The sequence below is a fragment of the Heterodontus francisci genome, chromosome 48 (assembly GCF_036365525.1).
Source record: "Heterodontus francisci isolate sHetFra1 chromosome 48, sHetFra1.hap1, whole genome shotgun sequence".
Taxonomy (NCBI): domain Eukaryota; kingdom Metazoa; phylum Chordata; class Chondrichthyes; order Heterodontiformes; family Heterodontidae; genus Heterodontus; species Heterodontus francisci.
Window position 1 is genome coordinate 7,176,010 of NC_090418.1, and position 25,191 is coordinate 7,201,200.

General features: G+C 46.1%; 1 protein-coding gene across 1 annotated transcript in view; it reads right to left on the bottom strand.

The window, feature by feature from the left end:
- Positions 1-1,469: 1,469 nt before the first annotated feature.
- The window catches only part of LOC137357414 (uncharacterized), a 45,622-nt gene continuing 21,900 nt past the window's right edge, over positions 1,470-25,191 (bottom strand). The window contains exons 4-18 of the mRNA XM_068023760.1: positions 24,592-24,714; positions 23,287-23,408; positions 21,303-21,381; positions 20,479-20,616; positions 18,636-18,710; positions 15,619-16,372; positions 14,990-15,091; positions 12,117-12,182; positions 11,584-11,709; positions 8,854-9,061; positions 7,195-7,372; positions 5,476-5,607; positions 3,902-4,039; positions 2,540-2,614; positions 1,470-2,351 (exon numbers count right to left, since the gene is read on the bottom strand). Of these exons, the coding sequence (XP_067879861.1) occupies positions 1,594-2,351; positions 2,540-2,614; positions 3,902-4,039; positions 5,476-5,607; positions 7,195-7,372; positions 8,854-9,061; positions 11,584-11,709; positions 12,117-12,182; positions 14,990-15,091; positions 15,619-16,372; positions 18,636-18,710; positions 20,479-20,616; positions 21,303-21,381; positions 23,287-23,408; positions 24,592-24,714 (3,074 nt within the window). The 3' untranslated portion in view covers positions 1,470-1,593. The remainder of the gene's footprint in view (positions 2,352-2,539; positions 2,615-3,901; positions 4,040-5,475; positions 5,608-7,194; positions 7,373-8,853; positions 9,062-11,583; positions 11,710-12,116; positions 12,183-14,989; positions 15,092-15,618; positions 16,373-18,635; positions 18,711-20,478; positions 20,617-21,302; positions 21,382-23,286; positions 23,409-24,591; positions 24,715-25,191) is intronic.

Sequence of the window (25,191 nt, forward strand, 5' to 3'; positions counted from 1 at the left end):
TCTCAGATAGACACAAAAGATCGGCTCACATTATTTGAAGAAGAACAGAGGAGTTCTTCCCAGAGTCCTGGGCCAGTACTTAGCCCTCAATCAACATCACAAAAACATGATTGTCTGGTTAGTATCACATCGCTGTTTGTGGGATCTTGCTGTGTACAAATTGGCTGCTGCATTTCCTGAAGTTGCTATTTCAAACAAATATGACTTACCTGCTAGCCAACTGGGAACTGTTTGCATTTGCCACACAGAAAAGTAACAGACTACGATTTGAAAAGACCAAGGAGAATGAAGCTCTCTCTCCCTGTCTCTCTCTCTCTCCAGCAAAGTCCCTGGGACCCACGGCAGCTACTTAAGTCTCAAGACAGAGCACTTCTTCAGCCTTCTGGTACCAGAAAAGCAAGTTGGAAATTATGCACTGGGCCCCAACGAGAACTCCAAGACTTCAACTTTTATCAAGGATATTTCCACCCAGTAACTGAATTCCCTTTATTATGGATTCTACTTCAACACCGCCCCTCCCCCAATTCTTTCCTCCTCTCTATATCTATTTGTGTGTGTGTTTCTCACGTATGCATGCTAGCATGGTTGCATTGCGTATTTTAGTCATTTTAACCGAGTTAGAGTGATAAGGCTAATAAACTTGCATCTTTCTTGCTTAAACCTAAGAAAACCTGTCTGACTGGTTCATTGGCAATTACAATGAGAGTGCAGTGAGCAAAGGGATCACTGAAGGGGTAAGCTAATATCACTGTGTTTTAAAAGATAAACCCTGTAACAGCCAAACCAGGAAAGGGGCAAGACGGGAGCCTGAGACCTCTTCCTCACCTGGTCGTAACACCCCCGCGTTTTCAGCTGAATCGACATGATCTTAAGATTTTTTTTTTGAATTCATTCATGGGATGTGGGCGACGCTGACCAGGCCAGCATTTATTGCCCATCCCTAATTGCCCTTGAGAAGGTGGTGGTGAGCTGCCTCTTCAATACAACCTGAGTGGCTTGCTGGGCCTTTCCAATGGTGGTTAAGAGTTAACCACGTTACTGTGTGTCTGGAGTCACATGTAGGCCAGACCAGGGAAGGATGGCAGATTTCCTTCCCTGAAGGACATTAGTGAACCAGATGGCTTTTACAAAATCCAGTAGTTCATGGTCACCATTACTGAGACTAGATTTTTATTTCAGATTTATTTAATTAATCGAATTTAAATTCCCCAGATGCCATGGTGAGATTTGAACTCAGGTCTCCAGGTCATTAGTGCCAGTAACGTAACCAGCTATACTACTGCACCCCAGATCGTAAACACTATGCTAAAGTATATAAAGTTTTGGGATATGACTGTAGCAAATTATTCTTCAGGCATTGCTGTTGGGACACGATGGGGTCAATTTACAAATCAACCGCCCCAGCGCAAAATCGCGTCTCCGTCTGCTCCACTTGCCCGTTCGTTGTGAGAAGGCAAGGAAGCAAGAAGGAAAACAATCACTTTTATTAAACCTATTTAATCAATTTGTTGTGGGGAATCTGCTTTGCATCACAGATTCAGCTCATTCCAGTTAACAATCTACTTCATTTAGTTTGGCAGGAGTCGGTGTCGGCTATCGATGCCCCACCATGGTGCTCTCAATCCACTGAAGGTAGTTCATAACATTGGTGTAGATCCCGTACATCCCGCACTTGACTCCCCAGGACACAATCCCCGCGGTGTAATACGTGCCGGAGCCCGGGGGATCTTCAAACACGAAGGCGCCACCTCCATCCCCGGTGCAAGCGTCAACCCCTGCACTTCCAGCGCACAGCATGTTCTCGGTCAACGAGACAGTTCCGCTGGGGAGAGAGATGTTCCTGCACCGTGACATGTCCACCACGGGGATTAACGCGAACATTAGCCTGTCGGGCTGGGAAAAGCGCTCCGTCTTGCCGAAGCCGGATATGTAACCCAGCTTCCCCACCCCGACCTTATATTTGGGGTGCTTGCCAGGAAGACAGATGGGAGAGATGGTGGGCCCCAGCTTGACTTTTCTCTTGAGTTTAATCAGAGCGATATCGTTGTCGAAATCGGAGCGTCGCTGGTTGCCAGACAACCGGGTGAAGAGAGGGTGGGTGAATATCTTCTCTGCCTCCAGCAAGCTCCATTGGCCCAATGCCTTTCTGACTGTCCCACCTGCAAACATGCGCATTGTCTTCTCATGCTCCACACACGAGGCGCTGGTCAGCACCCACTGGTCCGTTAGCAGTGCCCCGCCACACACCGTTGTCTCGAAATATACCTGCCAAGGAAAGTTCCCTTCCTCCGCTGGAGTCCCTCCGAGGATGCGCTGCGTGAGCGAAGGAGGCTCCTGCGGATTTCCGCACACTGCCAAAACCACAGAGAAACACACGTGAGGGAAATCAGATGAGGTAACTAGAGGGGGAGGCGGAATTGGTCTTTCCCAGTAGCGGGAGGGGGGCAGTTAGCAACTTTATACAACTGCCCGAGACTGATTTTATCGCCTTTGTTGTCTCAATCTTCAGAGGAAACGTGGAAGAATATCATTGACTCACCTGGTTCACAGGTAGGGAGAATTTCCCCAACCTTGCTATTCATCCACTTCCCATTAGCTTGGCAGGTGCTCTGTCCTAAAGAAAGAAAAAGATGATGAAAATAATGAAGATGATAACGATGTTGGGTTCGCGCTCTCACCTCCGAGTCACAAAGTTGTGGGTCCAAGTCCCAATCTGGGACTTCAGCACAAAAATCCAGGCTGAAGCTCCCAGTGCCAGTACTGAGGGAGTGCTGCACTGTCAGAGGCGCCATCCTTCGGATGCAAACTGAGGCCCCATCTGCCCCCCTCAGGTGGCCATAAAAGATCCCACGGCCTTCTCCCCCCAGTATCCTGCCCGATATTTATCCCTCAACCAACATCAACAGAACAGATTATCTGGCCATCGTCACATTGCTGTTTGTGGGAGCTTGCTGTGCGCAAATTGGCGACACTTCAGAAGTACTCCACTGGCTGTAAAGTGCTTTGGGTGTCCTAAGGCACTATAGGAATGCAAGTCTTTGATGGCTTTAAGAAGGCAAGTGGAAAACATTATCTTCTTTTCTGGTACATTAACACAATTTAGATACTCTCCCCATATCACCCGGCCACCTCACCACCAGTCAATTGGTTGTCATTTCACCCAAACACTAAGCTTGAAAAGACCTCAATGGGATTGACTCTGGCAGTGAATGCGACTATTTAGGTCTGACTCCATATGGAATGCCGATCCAATATGATGTCAAACATGGTTTACAAAGTTCTCAGGTTCGTTGGTTGAATTATCCCTGCTCTTTCCCCGTAGCTTTGTAATTTTTTTTGTCCATCAAATATTTATCCAATTCTCTTTTGAAAGTTACTATTGAATCTGCTTCCACCGCCCTTTCAGGCAGCGCGTTCCACAGCACAACAACTTGCTGCATGTTTCCTCACGTCGCCTCTGGTTACCGACCCTCCTGCCGGTGGAAACAGTTTCCCCTTAATTACTCTATCAAACCCCCTTCATGATTTTGAACACCTCTGTTAAATCTCCCGGCAACTTTCTCTGCTCGAAGGAGAACAATCCCCGCTTCTCCAGTCTCTCCACAGTAACTGAAATGTGTTACTCGGTTTGTGTGTGTGAGTGTGTGTGAGTGTGCATGTGGCTGCATGTGTGAGAGTGTGAGCGCGCAGGTGTCTGTGTGTCTGTGTGTGTGGGTATGGCTGTGTGTGTGAATGTGTGAGAGTGTGAGCGTGCAGGTGTGTGTGTGTGTGTGTGTATGTGTCTGTGTGTGTGGGTATGGCTGTGTGTGTGAATGTGTGAGAGTGTGAGCGTGCAGGTGTGTATGTGGCTGTGTGTGTGGGTGCCAAAATTATGTTTCATCTTTGCTTTCTTGAGACTCACCTTTTCCACCCCCTGCCATCACATAATAAGGTTGGTTGCACTTGTAACTGATGACTGAGTTGAGCAGCGTCACATTGTGGCCAGTGATGTATTCATAACTGCCATTTTCAAGATCTTCAGGAATGCCACACTCAACGACTGGAAATGAAATTCACAAACAATAGTTTCACCCAAGCCCATCAGCCTCTTTCATGTAACTATTCAGCAATATCAACTCCCGAGTCTTCACAGGTACCATATTGCACTGCCATTGACTCTAAGTAGGCTGCAATTGGTCCTTGATGAATTAATTTTAAGCCAGCTCAGGATATTGTTGAAATATACACATAGAAAGATTTACAGAACAGCAGGAGGCCATTCGGCCCATCGTGTCTGTGCCGGCCGAGTCATTCAGCCTAATCCCACTTTCCAGCTCTTGCTCTGTAGCCCTGTAGGTTCTGACACCTCAACTGCATATCCAAGTATTGTTGAAAAGCGATGAGGGTTTTTGCCTCTACCACCCTTTCAGGAAGTGAGTTTCAGACCCCCACCACCCTCTGGGTGAAAAAGTTTGTCTTTAACCGCCCCCCCTCTAATCCTTCAGTCAATTACTTTAAATCTATGCCCCCTGGTTATTGACCACTCTGCTAATGGAAATACGTTCTTCCTATCCCTTCTATCTAGGTACCTCATAATTTTATACACCTCAACTTAAATTTGCCCTCAGCCTCCTCTGCTCCAAAGAAAACAATCCCAGACTATCCGATCTTTCCTCATCATTAAAATTCACCAGTCCTGGCAACATCCTCGCAAATCTCCTCTGTAACCTCTCTCGTGCGATCATATGCTTCCTGTAATGTGGTGACCAGAACTGTATGCAGTATCCTAGCTGCGGTCTAACTCGTGTTTTATACAGTTCTTGCATAAGGGGAAATGGTTGTGTGGTGGTAATGTCACTAAACTAGTAATCCAAAGGCCCAGGCCAATGCCCTGGGGCTATAGGTTCTAATCTCACCACGGCAGCAGATGGAATTTAAATTCAATTAAATTAATAAATTTAATTAATTAATAAATTTAATTAATTAATTAATTTCATTAATTAATAAATAAATAACTCTGAAACTGAAAGTTATTCTCAGTAATGGTGCCAAGAAAGTGTCAGCAATTGTGGTAAAAACTCATCTGGTTCATTAAAGTCCTTCAGGGAAGGAAATCTGCCATCCTTCCCTGGTCTGGCCTACATGTGACTCCAGACCCACAGCAATGTGGTTGACTCTTAACTGGTCTAATAGGCCACTCAGTTGCCAAGGGCAATTAGGGATGGGTCATAAATGCCAGTTATGTCCACATCCCATGAATGAATCAAATAAAACCTGCCTGATCTTATATTCTAGGCTTTGGCCAATAAAGGAAGCCTTGCTAGGGAATTTTGAAGCCTGTAATGTATCGGTTTGTTGTGCTAGTGAGAACATTATTAATAACAGAAAGGTTCTCTCTCTTTGCTACGTCTCGTCCAACTTTAGTCTGCTACTTTCCAAAACATCTGCTGCTAATTCATACCAACCGAGGATGGTTCTCCTCTTCACCCACATTACCTTTGCACGTTTTCCTGTCAGTTTGGAGACTGTATCCTTGGCGACAGTGGCACTGGTATCCGCCGATATAATTGTGACAGAAATGGTGACAAACTGCCTCCGTTACCCAGCGAAAACTGCATTCGTCAATATCTGGAAAGTGGAAAAGACAGACACATTTCTCCATCGAAGGTCCATTTCTGCATACATCATTGGTTCTATAACCCAAGGAGAATTTCTATCCTACAGATGTTTACTAGACTAATACATGGAATGGGCGGATTGTCTTACAAGGAAAGATTGGACAGGCTAGGCTTGTATCCGCTGGAATTTAGAAGAGTAAGAGGTGACTTGATTGAAACATATAAGATCCTGAGGGGTCTTGACCGGGTGGATGTGGAAAGGATGTTTTCCCTTGTGGGAGAATCTAGAATGAGGGGTCACTGTTTAAAAATAAGGGGTCGCCCATTTAAGACAGAGATGAGGCGAAGTTTTTTCTCTCAGAGGTTCATGAGTCTTTGGAATTCTTTTCCTCAAAAGGTGGTGGAAGTAGCGTCTTTGAATACTTTTAAGGCAGAGGTAGATAGATTCTTGATAAGCAAAGGGGTGGAAGGTTGTCAGGGGTAGGTGGAAGTGTGGAGTAAACAGTTCAGCCATGAACTAATTGAATGGCAGAGGAGGCTTGAAGGACCGATTGGCCTACTCCTGCTCCTAATTCGTATGTTCGACCTGGGAGTTCATGTACGTAGATCTTTGAAGGTGGCACGACATATGGAGAGAATCGTGTGGAAAGCATATGTGATCGTGGGTTTCATCAATAGAGGTATTGAGTACAAAAGCAGGGAGGTTTTGCTGAACCTCGATAAAGCTCTGGTTCGGCCTCAACTAGAGGCTTACATCCAGTTCTTATCACAACACTTTAGGAAGGATGTGAGGGCCCTCGAGAGGATGCAGAGGAGATTTACCAGAATGGTTCCAGGGATCAGGGATTTTAGCTACAAGGTTAGGTTGGAGAAGCTGAGGTTGTTCTCCTTGGAGCAAAAGAGATTGAGGGGAGATTTGATTGAGGTGTAGGAGATAAGGTAGACAAAGAAAAGCTGTTCCCATTAGCTGATGGTACAAGGAGGACACAGATTTCAGGTTTTAGGCAAGAGATGCAAGGGGGGGATGTGAGGAAGAACTTTTTTTACACAGCGAGTGGTAATGACCTGGAACTCACTGTCTATGAGAGAGGTGGAAGCGGAGACTATCAATGATTTCAAAAGGAAATTGGATGGGCACTTGAAGGAAATAAACTTGTATGGCTACGGGGATCGAGTGAAGGACTGGTTGGCTCTACAGAGAGCTAGCATAGGCTCGATGGGCCGAATAACCTCCTTCTGTGCTGTTATGACCGGATGATTCTTTTGATGACCAATTCACAGGCCAGTGTAACTCATTTTAACTCCCCATTGATTTTATCAAATCCACCTCACAGTTTTGAACAATTTGTTCAGGTCTGTCTACTTTAATTGTCCCTCTCAGTTCTCTAACGGAGAATCTTTGTTGAAGAGCTCTGAGCATCGTAAACTCAGTGAAAAGGAAGAATTAGTCTCAGGTTCGGACAGTGGTTGTATGTGTTCCACACACAGTATTACAGAAGTTAAATTTTTGAGGTTGAATCATTGTGGATTGTTGAACTTGGCATGTTGGCACAGTACACGTGCAGTAAAAAAGATTATCTTCAATACAAAATCTTACCAACAGCTTCATAAAACAGGAAAAATCCTCGTCGGCTTTCCCGGTCCAAGGAATTGCAATGCACACGAAGTTTAACGATGTGACCATCAGACACCATTAATTTTGAGCTCGGTTGGTGCAGTTGGATCGAGGAGCTGTTGCCGCAGAATTTGCCCAGTCGCTGTCGGTCAGCAAAAGCCTGATGTAATATATGTATAAAGGAACAAAGCTGAAAGAAGCATTACATTGTACAGACTGGGGTAAATGTTCAACATGCCCCCCCTGGACCTGAACCTGCGCGCTTAGGATGACTGTTAGATGTGCGCTTCATTTTGTTCATTCATACGATGCGGGTGTCACTGGCAAGGCCAGCATCTACTGCCCATCCCTAACTGCCCTCGGGAAGCTGGTGGCGAGCTGCCTTCTTAGCCCACTTGCAGTCATGTGTGGGGTAGGTACACCCACGAGGCTGTGAGGGAGGGAGTTCCAGGATTTTGAATTCATGGAAATTAAAATCAGCAGTTTTTTTTGTAACAGGAGGAGCATTCACTAAACAACCAAGTGGCGAAGATCAAAATCCCGAGAGCTAATTTGAAATTTGTCACCGGGAGTCGGATAGCGGGGGAATTCTCCTGACTCTTGTCAGCGCAGAATGGGATCTGGAAGAATCATAGAATTGTAGAATGGTTACAGCACAGAAAGAGGCCATTCGGCCCATCCTGTCTGTGTTGGCTCTCTGCGAGAGCAACTCACCTAGACCCACACCCCAGCCCTTTCCCTGTAGCAATGTCAATTTTTTTCTCTTCAATTATCCAATCCCCTTTTGAAAGCCACGATTGAATCTGCCTCCACCACACTCTCAGGCAGCGCATTCCAGATCCTAACCACTCGCTGCTTAAAAGAGTTTTTCCTCATGTCGCCTTTGGTCCTTTTGCCGATCACCTTCAATCGGTGTCCTCTGGTTCTGGATCCCTTCCGCCAATGGGACAAGTTGCTCTCTGTCCAGACCCCTCATGATTTTGAGCACCTCCATCAAATCTCCTCTCAACCTCCTCTCCTCGGAGTAGAACAGCCCCATCTTCTCCAGTCTGTCCACGTAACTGAAGTTCCTCATCCCTGGAACCATTCTCGTGAATCTTTTCTGCACCCTCTCTGAAGCCTTCACATCCTTCCTAAAGTGTGGTGCCCAGAATCGAACACTCAGTCAAATGAAGGAATGCGACACAGTGTGTCATTAGTCTAGCGATTTTTCAGTAACTTTTAATCTTGAGGGATGAAATTGATTGGATTTCTGGCAACAATCAAATTTCAGCCCATTTGAATGAAGACTAGACTCGGCTGATCGAAAGTTATCACTCTCATTTTGGGGTGGATGTAAAGAATGTGGAAAACAGAGAAAGAAGTTTGCTTTTTATATAACAAGGAGACCTGACTGTTGGTTACCCTTGTTTTGTCTGACTGACAGAGGAGAATCTGGTCCCTCACTCGGACGAGTACTGACTACCCTGATCCAGTCTTCCGCCTGGCCTTTAATGGGCTGACAGCATTTCATCCTAAGGCAGGACAGTGGCTATGTAAATTTGCCTCTTGGGATCTGTGCACCTGTTTTAGGACCCAGATTGGGGTGGGGTGGGGGGGGGGGGGTGCATTGAACATCAATACAATAAAAGATAAAGATACCTCCATATAGTTGTGCTTGCATGACGAAGATGCCAAATAATCAAAATGTCGCAAATGGAGCTTCAGAGCGAATCCCTGGGGAATTGTAATCTCCCAGGTTCTGATTTTCTTGTGCTGATAATTTGTCAAGTAAATCTCACCAAACATGCCAGAATGGTTTGATTCAGTCACTGCGCCTGCACGTAAATCCCATGATACAAGCAGAGCCCTGGCCAGAGACAGGGAGGGAAAGAGGTTGGAATTAGAATAATGCACCATGTTACAATAATTTCAGGCAGAGATTATTTTTTGAGATACAGCACTGAAACAGGCCCTTCGGCCCACCAAGTCTGTGCCGACCATCAACCACCCATTTATACTAATCCTACACTAATTCCATATTCCTACCACATCCCCACCTGTCCCTATATTTCCCTACCACCTACCTATACTAGGGGCAATTTATAATGGCCAATTTACCTATCAACCTGCAAGTCTTTTGGCTTGTGGGAGGAAACCGGAGCACCCGGAGAAAACCCACGCAGACACAGGGAGAACTTGCAAACTCCACACAGGCAGTACCCAGAATTGAACCCGGGTCTCTGGAGCTGTGAGGCTGCGGTGCTAACCACTGCGCCACTGTGCCGCCACTGGCTTTTCAGCAGAGGGAGACCCCAGAGCTTGAGAACATTCCTGGAGTTACAGCCAAAAGGCCATTATCGGATTGACTGTCTGTCATTCCCCCTTCCGCACCCCCCCCCCCCCCCCGCACCCCACTGCTGATTTTCCGACTTGTGGACTGTTGACAACATGATGGGGAATCACTGTAATATTTGTGGTCGCATGACATGGAAAGTATCATGGCACTGTGCTCAGTTTCCTTACTATTAAAGTCAATATGGTAATGAACTAATCTCGGTGTTATCAATGGACTTACTGGTTTCTAAAGCTCCTCCTCTTAACTGAACTACATTGACGAAGTCTGAATTTCCCTGTGTCGAAGACTGTTAAGAAATAACTTCAGGCTTCCACATCGCTATTCCCATCTATTGGCTTCCCGCCCAATTTATTCCCTAAAAGGTTTAACCTGGTCGAGATCTCCCCTCCTTCAGTTTAGATTTTGGAAGGTGCTGTTGAAGGAGCCTTGGTGAGTTGCTGCAGTGCATCTTGTAGATGGTACACACCGCTGCCACTGTGCGTCGGTGGTGGAGGAAGTGAATGTTTGTAGATGGGGTGCCAATCAAGCGGGCTGCTTTGTCCTGGATGGTGTCGAGCTTCTTGAGTGTTGTTGGAGCTGCACCCATCCAGGCAAGTGGAGAGTGTTCCATCACACTCCTGACTTGTGCCTTGTAGATGGTGGACAGGCTTTGGGGAATCAGGAGGTGAGTTACTCGCCACAGAATTCCCAGCCTCTGACCTGCTCTTGTAGCCACTGTATTTATATGGCTGCTCCAGTTCAATTTCTGGTCAATGGTAACCCCCAGGATGTTGATGAAGGGGGAATTCAGTGATGGTAATGCCATTGAACATCAAGGGCAGGTGGTTAGACTCTCTCTTGCTAGAGATGGTCATTGCCTGGCACTTGTGTGGCACAAATGTTACTCACCACTTAGCAGCACAAGCCTGAATGTTGTCTAGGCCTTGCTGCATGCGGGCATGCATAATATAGCCTTATTGTGGGTGGCTGCAGCTATTGAACAAGAGCGTAGTGGAGATCACTGCTGAGCCGGGATCCTGCTCTCCTTAGGTATCATATGGGGCAGTATTCGGCAAGAATTACTGTGTAACAATGAGGAAGGACCCATGAAGTCTAACAATAACTTTGGATGATTTTTCTCTGGTGCCACAGGAATGCCCAAGTTAATTATTACACCCTCGACATAGCTTGACAGCTAACTCACAACAGAGTATGGGCTGGACCTTTCTGGTCTGTATGTGTCAAGCAAGTTCCACAAACCATTTTTCCGAGCAAGGGACCTTATGGACATCAGCAGTGAAGACCCAAAACTCACCAGAACAATCATGCCACTGTTAGCGTCAGTATCAGACTTACCACATGGGCAGCAATCTCACATTCATTTCAGTGACGAGCAACAGCCTGTCTTAATATTCGATTTTTAGCGGGTACAAAGACCGCAGCTCACTCTGGTTAGTGGAAGGCGGCGTGAAGCTCCCTTGGGTTTAATGTTCTACCAGGATCAGTAAACAAAATTCTTCTGGATTGCGCATATTTATTCAAAGGGCTCCTGGAAAAGTCAACAAATAAGGCAGAAAAAAAACTGGTTGAGTGCATCATGCGTAGAATTGACAAACCAGTCAAAGTTGTTTGTTAACGTTAGCTCCTGTGGAGTCCACAACTTTGTGTTTCGAAATGGTACCAGAGATATCAGTTATATCTACTGTGAAAATTGTTTTTCTATCTTATCCGATATACTTGTAAATAGGGAGCATTAGGTCGTGATTAGGAAATGAAAGCAGGAGGTTAATTTGTCTCGATTGGTGGGAAACCCATGGGATTAGGTGGGACACCTGTGCCCAGCTCTCCCAACATCACAAACTCTCTGTGTATCGAAATCAGTTCTAAATCACTTACGTTTAATCCTCTATGTATGCCTCACTGTTTTTCACTCCTCGGCCACTGCCAATTGTTTAGTTGGCTCGACCCTGTCTCCCCCATTCATAACTTTAAACAATTTTATAATATTACCGCAGAACCCGCATTGTTCCATGAAAAGATATTATTTTTCAAACTTTGCTTCAGATTTGTACATCTTCAGGCCGGGCGACATCTCAGTCAGTCTGCGTTGTAACCTTGTCAAAACCTTAACATCTGATCTTTCGCATGGAGCCCAACGCAGCTCACAGTCAGGATTCCAGCTGTTAAAATCAGCAGCACATTTTAATGCCTCTTGCCTTTAACGTTCTATACCCCTTGTATTAAAACGTACAATTTAATTAGCTTTTTTAACAACCTTGAGAAAGTGAGGTGATACCTTGAATATCCTGTTTTGAGGGGATTGTCCTATGACGAGAGTTTGAGTTGACTCGGCCTATATTCCCTGGAGTTTAAAGGAATGAGACACGATCTCATTGAAACATATACCATTTGTCAGAAGACTTGACAGGGTCGATGCTGATAGGCTCTTTCTCCTGGCTGGGGAATCTAGAACTTGGGGGGGAGTGGGTGGGAGGTCACAATCTCAGAATAAGGGGCAGGCCATTTAGGACTGAGATGAGGAGAAATTTCTTCGTTCAGAGGGTTGTGAATCTTTGGAATTCTCTACCCCAGAGAGCAGTGGATGCTCAGTCCTTGAGTATATTCAAGACTGAGATCGATACATTTTGGGGCACTAAAGGGAATTAAGGAATATAGGGATAATGGGACAATGCAGGAAGGTGGAGTTGAGGTAGATGATCAGCCCTGATCTTATTGAATGGCAGAGCAGGATCGAGGGGCCGAATGGCCTCCTCCTCCTCCTATGTCTTTTATGTTCTTATGGATTGAATGCCACTATACGGTCACATACAGTGCAGGGAATCTGGGACGCTTGTACATTGCTGGAGGACATCGAGACTGAGGCAGGCGAGGACTTCTACTGGTTTTGAACCTCTGACACGTATAGGGCCCAGTTTTTATTCCAAGTCAATGTGTGCAAGGTTATTTCAACCTTAGCACCGTGGGACATTTTATTCTGTTAAAGGCGCTATATAAGTGTTGAGCTAGTTGTGTGAGCTTATGCAGATATTCTAAAATTTATGAAGAATCTGGCATTGAATGTTGGAGATTTATTTGAAGTTGATGGACAGCAAGTTTAATGGCAATGTTTAGTGCATGATTATGAGATCAACAAGCTAATAGGAACAGGAGGAGTCCATTCAGCCCCTCGAGCCTGTTCCATCATCCTGAGTTAAATCACTCTTCAGTCTTCTAAACCCAAACTCTTCATTTGGGTGAAGATTGTAATTAGATTCTAAGCCAAATCTGCCTTGGATTGACTGGGCTGCATCTCTTTCTGTTCCCTGCTCCCTGAAGGGGCTAGCTGGTGATGTGATGAGCAAGCATTGGTGCAGCCCTCAAACCTTTCAACAAATGACTACTAGACCCAATCATGTTCTCCCCAACTTGGTAATATCCACCATGAGTTCTCCAATGAATAAGAACATAGGAAATAGGAGCAGGAGTAGGCCATTCAGCCCCTCAAGCCTGCTTCCCCCATTCAATAAGATCATGACTGATGTGATGTTGACATCAACTCCATTTTCCTCCCTGTTCCCCATAATCCTTGACTCCCTTATAGATCAAAAATCTGTCTATCTCAGCCTTGAATATATTCAATGACCCAGCCTCCACTGCTCTCTGGGTAGAGAATTCCAGAGATTCACGACCCTCTGAGAGAAGAAATTCCTCCTCATCTCCATCTTAAATGGGCGAGCCCTTATTCTGAAACTGTGACCCTAGTTCTAGAATCCCCCACGAGGGGAAACATTCTCTCAGCATCTACCCTGTCAAGCCCCCTCAGAATCTTAGATGTTTCAATAAAATCACCTCTCATTCTTCCAATCTCCAATGAGTATAGGCCCAACTTGCTCAAACCTTCCTCATATGACAACCCCTTCATCCCAGGAATCAACCTCGTGAACCTTCTCTTAATTGATTCCAAGGCAAGTATATCCTTCCTTAAAAAAGACCAAAACTGTACACAGTGCTCTACGCTTTCCAGCATAGTCACTGAGCAGCTATCAACAGTATGACTGCAGACTGAGCTATCCTTCCTGGCCCCGAGACCCTGAAGTCAAGCATGTCCTGGGATTGAAGCCAGTTAACTACGTGCACAACACAGTTGGCATTTGTGATCTGCCTGGGTAATTCTGGAGCTAACACGCCCAACGGAAAACTAATGGGGTCAGGTTGCAAGCTGTTTTGACACTCTGCCCCATTTCACACTTCCTTGATGCCAACCAAGTGGAAATCTGGGCAAGCTGTCAAACAGGCCCTTGCCCATAGCCCATCATTTTCCCGTTGGATTATGTTAAAATTTCCCCCTGGATCTCAGCACCATACCTAGCACACACTTAGCTATTGATATTTAGGGGTGGGTGGGAGGAGATACCAAGTTTCAGGTACAAACATAACATATTCTCTCCTCCCAGCTAAGGATTCCCATCCCTAATTGCCCTTGAGAAGGTGGTGGTGAGCTGCCTTCTTGAACTGCTGCAGTCCATGTGAGGTGGGTACACCCACAGTGCTGTTAGGAAGGGAGTTGCAGGATTTTGACCCAGCGACAGTGAAGGAACGGCGATATAGTTCCAAGCCAGGATGGTGTGCGATTTGGAGGGGAACTTGCAGGTGGTGGTGTTTCCATGCATTTTCTGCCCTTGTCCTTCTAGTTGGTAGAGGTCGCGTGTTTGGAAGGCGCTGTCTAAGGAGTGAGGTAGCCCAAAGCCGAATTGCCACACCCGGACTCACTCTTCAGCCTCACCTGAGAAGTTACCGAGGCAACAGCGAACTATCATGAAATCAAAGGCCATTCGGCCAGCCATGTCTGTGCCAGCTCTCTGAAAGAGCTACAAATTAGTCCCTTTACCCTGGCTCTTTCCATACAGCCCGACAAAAAATTGCTATTCAAATATTTATCCAATTCCCCTTTTGAAAGTTACTATTGAATCTGCTTCCACCACCCTTTCAGGCAGCGCGTTCCAGATCACAAAAACTCGCTGCGTAAAAAAAAACCTCATCTCCTCGCAGGCGTTTTGCAGATGATCTTAAATCTGTGTCCTCTGCTTATCGACCCTCCTACTGGTGGAAATTGTTTCTCCCTACCTACTCTAAACCACTCGCAATTGAGAACATCTCGATTAAATCTCTCCTGAACATTCCTTCCTCTAAGGAGAACAATCCCAGCTTCTCTAGTCTCTCTCCATCACTGAAGTCCTTGTGCAGTCGAAGGATGTTTGGGCAAAAATCTGCCTCTGCTGCAGTGGTGACCCTGCTCCGTGCTCCCTGAAACATTTGTCCCTCCAGCACATGGCCGGGAATTCCTGGGATTTTTAACTGTCCCACAATGTAAGTGCAGCTGAAACACTCCCTGTGTAATCGCTATCTCACAGTGAGAGTAGGGAAATTCAGATTTTCTGGGCAGGAGCTGAAATTCGCCACTGCAGCTTTTCAAAGTTGACGCTAAACTTCTCATCGGTGACAAGGTTTGAGGTTGGGAATTTCGTGCTGTGAAATGGTGGGAGACGGTCAGATGAATGCATTCTGTCACAAATATCAACCAGAGGAAATTTACACCTTTAACAGTTTTGGATCATTGCTGTGTGTGGGATCTTGCTGTGCACAAATTGGCTGCCACGTTTCCTACATTACAACAGTGACCGCACTGCAAAACATACTACATTGGCTGGAAAGCGCTGAGGTCGAGAAAGGCGCTATAGAAATGCAAATAGTTCTTTCGTTCAGTGAGAAGCAGTCAGTGAGCAGTGGGAATGGTGCTGTGAAGGGATTTGGGTTTGAACAGCTTGAGTTAAAAGTATCTGCTGTGATTGTTTTCCTGCGATTCAAACTTGTAACCATTCAGGACAATAAATTCTCTGAATTAACCGTGAATATTTTGCATGATCTTATTGACATGCATCCAGAGCAAATCAGTCGAAACAACATAAGATATTATTGGCAAGGGAAAATACATTTCCTGGGAGTAAGGTTTCACTTTTATTTAATGAGAAATGCGTGTACAAATTCAGATATTCAAGCTCTCTGGTACTTGGTACTTTCTGAAAGGTTAATTATTTCTCATGATTTCCTCAATCCAGTCCCGATAGTTAATCACTTTTGTGTAAAAACCCACCGTGCCACATCTGATCCCCCAGGATACAATGCCACCAACAAAGAACTCATTTTTTCTGGGTTTGGGACGGGCGAACACGAACGCGCCCCCGCTATCGCCTTGGCAACTGTCCGAACCTGTCTCGTCGCCGGCGCAGATCATGTTGTCCGTAATGGTGACTTGGTGGCCCAACGTTCGATTTCGGCATTCGTCCATGTCCCTCACTGGCAGCCGCACGAACATCAGGGCAGTGGGTAACGTGTCATTCTCAGTGACTCCCCAACCAGAAACCAGCCCGATTTTATTCACAGGTAACACGTGTTGCGAGTCCCTCTCGGGGAGGCACACAGGAGAGAGATTGGGGCCCAATTGGACCTTGGATCTGAGCCTGACCAGAGCAATGTCATTGTCATAATTATAGCCACCCTCCTCGTCATTGGGTTGCTTGTAACCAGGGTGGATGAACACCTGGTCATGCAGCAGGTGTGTCCCGCGGTTTTTATGCTTCAAGTTGGTGATGCCCGCCACCATGGAAAACCTGGATGCCTTGTGAACAACATGGGCAGCGGTGAGGATCCACTGGTCTGATACAAGTGCCCCTGCACCCCTCGGCTGCTCGAACAAGACCTGCCAGGGGAAGTTGCCCCTCTTCGCTTCGGAGCCCTTCAGAATACGTTCGCGGAAGATAACGGGGTTGCTTGGCTTGCCGCACACTGTAACACACCCGAAGGCAAAGCTTAGACATGTCGGTGTTATGTTTACGTGGGTTGCAAGATATAGTATCTGATTTATCTCAGAGCAATGCAGATATCACACTTGTATTAAATCACTAACTGGTTTATTTACAGCACATTAAATTATATCAGTTCTTACACAATTTCAGTACAATATCTCCTCATAGCAGTGTGTTTTCTTTTGCAGCACAACCTTTTAGTTTTAGTTTTAACTCTTAAGCTCCACCTATAGGCTTAAGCAATTAAACACAGTGAACACAGCTAAGTGGACAGACTAATACAATCAAACCCAGATCAATCAAACACTACAGTCGACAATTATCTCCTCTATTAACTTTTCCCCAAACCAGGAGCTCTGTTCACTGGGGAGTTGATTCTGCTCGTTAGATCCTCAACAATCTCTTCATTCCCTTACCTGCAAATGGCGATAGATGCAGCTGTTCTAGGAACAGAAGGACAGGAGGAGGCCATTCAGCCCCTCATGTCTGATCCATCATTCAATGAGATCATGGCCCATCTGCGACCTAACTCCTTTGCCCCATATCCCTGAATACCTTTGATGAACAACAATCTATCAATTTCAATTGATCCAGCATCAGTTCCCATTTGTGGAAGAGAGTTCCAAACTTCTACAACTCTTTGTGTGTAGAAGTGTTTCCTAATTTCACTCCTGAAAGGTCTGGGTCTAATTTTCAGACTGTACCCCCTAGTCCAAGACGCCTCAACCAGCGGAAATAGTTTCTCTCTATTTACCCTATCTGTTCCTCTGAACATCTTGAAAGCTTTGATCAAATCACTCCTTAACCCTCTAAATTCCAGGGAATTCAACCTTAGTTTGTGCAATCTCTCCTCATAATTTAACCCTTGGCATTAAGGCTCTATTTTGGTAAATCTACACTGCACTCTCTCCAAGGACAGTATATCCTTCCTAAGGTGTGGTGCCCAGGACTGCTCACAGTAACTCCAGGTGTGGTCTAACCAGGGCTTTGTATAGTTGAAGCATGACTTCTATCCCTCAACTTGAGTTGTAGCACAGAAGGAAGGCAATCGGCCCGTTGTGTCCTTGCTGGCAAGCAAGCACTCCTTTGGAGGCAATAAAAATTGTGTAAATGGCTGGTAGGCCCATCCCCAGTGTTCGCAGGGCCTCTTACCACTATCAAGGTGGTGTCTGGAGTTACACCAAGAGCCATCAGATCCGAATAATGCCTCCACTTTCTACCTCCCCCTCTGAGCAAAGACACAGTGAGGAGAATCTCTTAAAAGCCAGCCTGCATAAGTTTGGTTCTGGCAAAAATTGGCCACAAACCAATTCCATCCTTCTAATCGCTGGCAGGAAAGTCATGAGCAGCTTCGCTGTCCGACCTTGTGAGACGAGCTTCTGCCTCTCCCTGGCTCCGGGATCCCATTGTGAAGAGGGAGCTTGACCCACAGGCCCCAGTGAAGTACAGTGGCTCTTTGTTACAAGCGTTTACTAAACAATGATAAAGGCTGCTAAAAATCGGGGTGAACTTTCACTTTCACAGCCGGGTGAGAAATGGGGGTGACGGGGGAGTGGGGCATCGGTCACCTGTCTTTCACCCTGTCCGATTTTTGCTTTCTTAAAAGTAAAACTTTGGAGACTAAAGTGACGCGTCAAATCAGGCACGGCTTAAAACACAGGGTCACGTCAATCCTGGCTGGTGAGTTAAGTTAAAACTGTTTCACCCTATTTTTAATCAACTATTTCCATTATAGATGTCTATGTCCACTTTTATCATGGAAGACCATGTGCAAACTTACGCTTAATTATTGTATTTAGAATATATGGTCGCTAAATTTGCTGATGATACAAAAATAGGTAGGAGGGTAAGTTGTAAAGAGGACGTAAGGAATCAGCAAAGGGATATGGATACATTAAGTGAGTGGGCAAAGAATTGGCAGATGGAGCAGAATGTGGGAAAAGGTGAATTTGTCCACTTTGGCTGGAAAAATAGGAAAGCAACATATTACATAAATGGAGAGAGATTGCAGAACTCTGTGATGCAGAGAGATCTGGGTGCCCTAGTACAGGAAACACAAAAAGTTAGTATGCAGGTACAGCAAGTGATTAAGAAGGCAAATGCAATGTTGCTGTTTATTGCATGGGGAATGGAATATAATAGTAGAGATGTTTTGCTGCAGTTGTGCAGGGCATTGGTGAGACCACATCTAGAGTATTGTGTACACATACACGTATGTAGTCACTAGCAGTTACTACTTGTACCTGGAGCGCACTTAGGGAGGACTTGTCCTGTTCCATTATTCTTCCACGTTCCATCGGCACAGCAAGAAAAGTCTCCTGTCAAGAAAGAACAGGCAATTTGTAAACAGAGGAGCTCACTAAAACACAAAATATATTCAGTTTAACAGATGCAGTGAGGCCCTCCATCTTCAGAATTATAACCCGACAGGCATTTGGATTTATCATCGATTTTTTTCCCTTGTACTAGTCCAGTGACCTTGTTTAAATCACCCCCATCTTGCGGCTGCTCCACCCGCAATGGCCTCCTTTGCAAAGAATTTCCTGTCCCCTTGCCAACGCTGTGTTGGAGTCCCCTTTTCCTGCTGTTTTTGGATTTATGAGACCTCATAGGGGATGTCTCTTTTTTTTAAATTTGTTCATGTTATGTGGGCATCGCTGGCAAGGCCAGCATTTATTGCCCATCCCCAATTGCACCTTGAGAAGGTGCTGGTGAGCTGCCTTCTCGAATCGCTGCAGTCCCTGTGGTGCAGGTACATCCACAGTGCTGTTACAGAGGGAGTTCCAGGATTTTGACCCAGCGACAGTGGAGGAACGGCGATACAGTTTCAAGTCAGGATGGTGTGTGACTTGGAGGGGAACTTGCAGGTGGTGGTGTTCCCATGCGTCTGCTGCCCTTGTCCTTCTAGTTGGTGGAGGTCACGGGTGTGGAAGGTGCTTTCGAAGGAGCCTTGGTAGCTTATGAATCATGGAATCATCGAATGATGCAGCACCGAAAGAAGCCAGTGACCTTGTTTAAATCCCCCCCATCTTGCGGCTGCTCCACCCACAATGGCCTCCTTTGCAAAGAATTTCCTGTTATTATTGTGCATATTATTGCTCTTTAACAGACCTACCCAATTAGTCCCAGTTCCCCGCCTTTGCCCCATGGACCTGCAATTTGTTCCCACCTCAAGTTATTCCTTATTACACATCTCGGTAATCTTAGGTAATTTTGGTCTTCTGTAACAACCAGTGGACCAAACTACAATACCATATTTGAAGTGCAGAAGAACTAGAGCATCAGGGCTAGAGGTATCCTTGAGAAACTTTCAACCGGTTACCGACAGCTGCCGATAATTTATATCCTTCACTGCAATAATGCAACACAATTGTACAAATTCTGGCCCGACCACTACACTTACACGACCTTAAGTGACACCTTATTTTTCATCGTCACTCCACCCCTCCCCTCAGAATTTGGTGGCACACGGCTTTATTTCCAGAGCTTGCGTTAGCTGTGACTCAGAGGATAGTCCTGACATAAAAGATCCCATGGTTTATGGGATGTCCTTGGCCAATATCTATCCGACGCTGTGCACAAATTAGCTGTGGTATGAGCTGCGGTGTTCCCTGCTTCACAGCAGTGACTACGCTTCAAAAAGTACTTCATTGGCTGTAAAGCGCTTTGAGACGTCTGGTGGTCGTGAAAGGTGCTACAGAAAGGCAAGTCCTTGTTTTTTTCACTTTTCTCATGGGCCAAAGTGGTCGCACATCATTGACGGATGTGGAAAATCAATGTGCGCGCTTGGGCCGATAACATCAGAGCCCAATCCTTGTCAAAAGTTTGCAATACTTCAGTTACGTGGACAGTTTGGAGAAGCTGGGGCTGTTGTCCTTCGAGGAGAGAAGGTTGCGAGGAGATTTGATGGAGGTGGGCTGAATGGCCTCTTCCTGTGCTGTACCCATTGTACGATTCTACGATGAGCAGTAACAATGTTTACTCTAGTGTAAAACTAAGCACAAGAGAATATTATGTCACTGGCCCACTGGCATTCACAATATTTTCTTTCAAGAAATTTTTTTTTCTTTAGAACAATGTACTCACGGTTGCTGTCCGATTCCAGTTGATAGTAAGGCTCATTGCACTGGTACTGAATCAAGGATCTATAGGTGGTGGCATCTGCCTTAGTAATAAATTGAAACCGTCCATTCTCAATCGAAGATGGCATCGAGCAATCTACAACTGAAGAGAAACACAGCCAGACAGTAGACACACTTGGCGCCTTCTAATCGCATTTGTCTACCCTGGACGTGCTGGTGTTAGTGTCTCAATACAGACCCATCACCCATCACCCACTGTGCTTGCTGACCGACATTGGCACCCAGTCCAGCAACACTGCGATTTTAAAATTCTCATCCCTGTTTTCAAATCCCTCCCGGAACCCTCCCCACCTCTGTAATCTCCTCCAACCCTCCGAGATCTCTGCGCTCCTTCAATTCTGTCCTCTTGTGCATCCCCGATTTTTATTATCCACCATTGGCGCCCGTGCCTTCAGCTGCCTGAGCCACAAACTCTAGAATTCCCTCCCTAAACCTCTCCACCCTCTCTCTCCTCCTTTAAAACCTACTTTTTTGACCCATCTGTTGATCACCTGCCCAATTATCTCCTTCTGTGTCAGATTTTGCTTGATGACGCTCCTGTGAAGCACCTTGGGACGTTTTAATATATTGAAGGCGCTCTATAAATACGAGTTGTTGTTGTGTCGAATAGCCAACCTCAGCCTGGGTGCTGAAGTCCCATTATGTTCCTGTTGCCTATGATTGCTGAGATGAAGCTGTGATAATATTTCACGGGCTAGCTCGAGTACCTCTGCATACGACTGAAACTCACTACGTCAACAAAGAAAATATTCCAGTAATGCTACTTACGCTGACAAACATACCCGGGGGTCCTCCAAGTCCCATCCTGCTGACATTCTGCAAAGAAATACGGGATTGTCTTAAAGCCCTAAGAGAGATGTTACAACAAAGTGTTAGTTTTTACACCAGAACTATTTGCCGCATATTCGTCACTGTACGACCCAAGTTAACTCGAATTCTCATCCATGTTTTCAAATCCCTCCATGACGTTGCCCTCCCCATCTCTGTAATCTCCGCCAGTCCCACAACCCTCCGCAATCTCTGCACTCCTCCAATTTTGGCCGCTTGCCTGGGCCCTAAGCTCTGGAATTCCCTCCCTAAACCTCTCTGCCTCGCTCTCCTCCTTTAAGACACTCCTTAAAACTTACCTCTTTGAACCAGCATCTCCTAATATCTTGTTATGTGGCTCACTACTGTATACTTCCACTCAGAACCAAACTAACCCTGCGTGCAGCATTGAGATGTTCAACAGACGAGAGTATTTGATGCTCCCTTGGGGCAGGATTTCCCCCATGGGCTTCAGGACCCCGACGTCAGGGTCAAATGGGAGTCAGAACCCCGCACCGTGTGGGGAATAGTCACCTGCCTGTGATTGTCCCCAAAATGAGCAACTAGCGGCCAATGAAGAATGGCAGGCGGGCTCTCGAAGCTGCAGGGCCAATCAGACGCCCTCCAGCTTGGACAAAGCAGCAGGCTGCCTGCTCAGGTAAGTAAAAGAGAGAGGGCGCCCTCCCCACCCTCCAAGATGGAGGTGCCCACTCACCAACTTTTTCTTAATTAATAAATCAGCAGCCTGGCCACCATTGAGGAGGGGAAATCCAGTGGAAGGCCTTAAAGCCTGCAACTGGGAGGGCACCTCCAGACGCTGTTCCCCACAACCTCCGGGTGCCTGGAAGCCAACTGGAAAATTCCAGTCGCCCTCTGACAATAGGACTTAATTGGCCTTTTAACAGCCTAAATTGGGTAGCCTTGTTGCCCCCCCACCCCCCCCCCAATCCCATCTGCAGGAAAATGGCACCAGAGTAAAGGGAGGGGATGGTATCGGGGATGCCATCTGGCAAAGTGAAACGAAGTGTCCACCCACCTGGAAAAGGAGAAATGGATGGAGAAAGAGATTGAGGAGGGATGATAAAGCAGTAGAAAGGAAGGAACTTTACAGGAAAATGAGGGAGGGTATGATGAGATGGACGGTATAGAATGAGTTTGGCTTTGTGCCTGTAACCCATAAGGTACCTGCCCAGCAGCGTTTGATAGCTCTAAGCATACTGTATAGGGAACTACTCATGTATCTAACCTGTACTATATCTGACTTATAGTACTCATAGAACAGTTACAGCACAGAAGGAGGCCATTCAGCCCATCGTGTCCATGCAGGCTCTCTACAAGAGCAACTCCTAGTCCCACTCCTCCGCCATTTCCCCGTCGCCCTGTAAATCTCTTCCATTCAGATAATCATCCAATTCCCTTGTGAAAGCCATGACTGAATCTGCCCCCACCACACTCTCAGGCAGTGCATTCCAGGTCCTAACCACTCGCTGAGTTTAAAAAAAGTTTTCCCTCGTGTCACCTCTGGCTCTTCGTCCAATCGCCTGAAATCGGTGTCCTTTGGTTCTCGATTCTTCTGCCAACGGGACCAGTTTCTCCCTATTTACTCTGTCCAGACCCCTCATGGTTTTGAACAACCTCCATCAAATCTCCTCTCAACCTTCTCTCCTCGGAGTAGAACAGCCCCAGCTTCTCCAGTCTATCCTGGTAATTGAAGTCCCTCATCCCTGGAGCCACTCTCGTCAATCTTTTCCGCACCCTCTCTAAAGCCTTCAGAACCCTTCCTGAATTGGGCACCAGCCATGCACCGGTCTCAGTTTAATTGGAAGGATTTGAATTTCAACCCAAGCACTGACGCCCATCAGATCTATGAGAAACGCCACTCAGATATAACTGAACCAATTAGGAAGCCAGGCTACATGAGAAAAGAGCAGCGTCACATGTTCACCTCAACTATTTCATATCCTCGCCCACAAGTCACCTTCACTGTGTCTTTAAAGTTGAATCTCAGCCACGAGGGCTCCAGGATGCTGTTCGGTAAAACTCGATTGGGGCAGATTATTTGCTCTTCTGTCGGCAAAACACAGCATAAGCAACAGCTAAAGCAATTCACTCTGTTCATCTCAAAATGTTGGTGCAGAGACCATGACCGGTTAACGGGGAAAAAGCAATTAAATAGAGTTTCAATGCTCAGCTCAAACGAATGGTCTTTTACCGGGAGTTTTTGTCACAAGAATAAAATTTCAGCAACATTTAGAGCAATGGAAACACACAAGTCAATGTTTCAAGGACAGGTCAAGAGGAAATTGGATGTAGACACGTGAAGGAAATAAACTTGCAGGGCTACAGGGGGGGTGGGAATGGGACTGACTCGATTGCTCTACAGAGGACCAGCATGGGCTGGATGGGGCGAATGGCCTCCCTCTGTGCCATTATGACTCTACAACGTGATTGCCTATGGGTACAGAAGGAGAACTAGTAAGACAATTGCTCTCAGATGGCGAAGTAGGTCTCGACGAGAAAGGAAGGATCAAGGGAAGGAAGGAATTGAAGAAATTACTGCCCCTGGATCATTTTGTAAGGTCAAAAGTCAGTGGAAAACTGAGCTAATTTCAGGGATGACAGTAGGGTGAGAACTGGCTACGATGCTTCAGGATCGAAAATGATTATTACCACTTCCCTATGCACCATTATCCAGTAACCTCACCAGTAAATCCAATAGGGAATTCAGAAGACACCTCTTTCCCCAGAGAGTGGGGAGGATGTGGAACTCACTACCACAGGGAATAGTGTCGATACATTTAAGGGGATGCTGGATAAACACATGAGGGAGAAAGGAATAGACGGATATGCTGATAGGGTGAGATGGAGTTGGGGGTGGGAGGAGGCTCGTGTGGAGCACAAATGGACGTGTTGGGCCGAAAGGCCTGCCCTGTGCTGGAAATGCTTTGCAATCCGTTGTAACATGGCTTGTCTTGGCTCCTTCTGATAAATCCCATATCTAGCAGGGGATGAATGGTGATGCCTATCAAACTGTATCCCAGGATCATCTAGTATCATTAAAAGGGAGAGTGCGGCAGTGAGAAACAAGACAGTTGGAGGAGACAGCAAACACTGACTCCATATAATTGAGATCCTATCGCAGGGTGTTGTAAGTTAATGCAAATGGTTTTCTGATTGACATTACCATGAATTTGAAGTGCAATAGCATTGCGGGTTTGGTGTTCCATCCAAAAACTGCGCCCAAACTTACTTTTGCAATTCCGCTTGTCACTCTCAATCACAAATCCAAGCGGACAGTAGCAGTAATATCCACCGATGGTATTCCCACAGGAATGACTGCATCCATGCAAATCAAGCTCACACTCGTTGATATCTGGGAAGAAAAGGCCCGCTCGTTAGTGTCAGACAGAGAAAGGGAAAAGGTCAAACAATTAGAGTTCCCAGTGAGGGAGAATTACACCGAATTTTCAGCACAGAAACAGGCCATTCGGCCCAACTGCTCTATGCTGGTGTTTATGCTCCACATGAGCGTCCTCCGACACCCTCTTCATCTCACCCTATCAGCATATCCTTCTATTCCTTTCTCCCTTGTATGTTTAGAAAACTAAGCCATCTCCACAATTGTACAATTTTTAAATTGTTATCTGGGAGTTGCCGTCACTGGCAAGGCCGACGTTCGTTGACCATCCCTTGAGAAGGTGGTGGTGAGCCGCCTTCTTGAACCACCGCAGTCCGGGTGGTGTAGGTACACCCACAGTGCTGTTCGGTAGACGATTTTGACCCAGCGACAGTGAAGGAACGGCCGATAGATTTCCAAGTCAGGATGGTGCGTGACTTGGACGGGTATTTG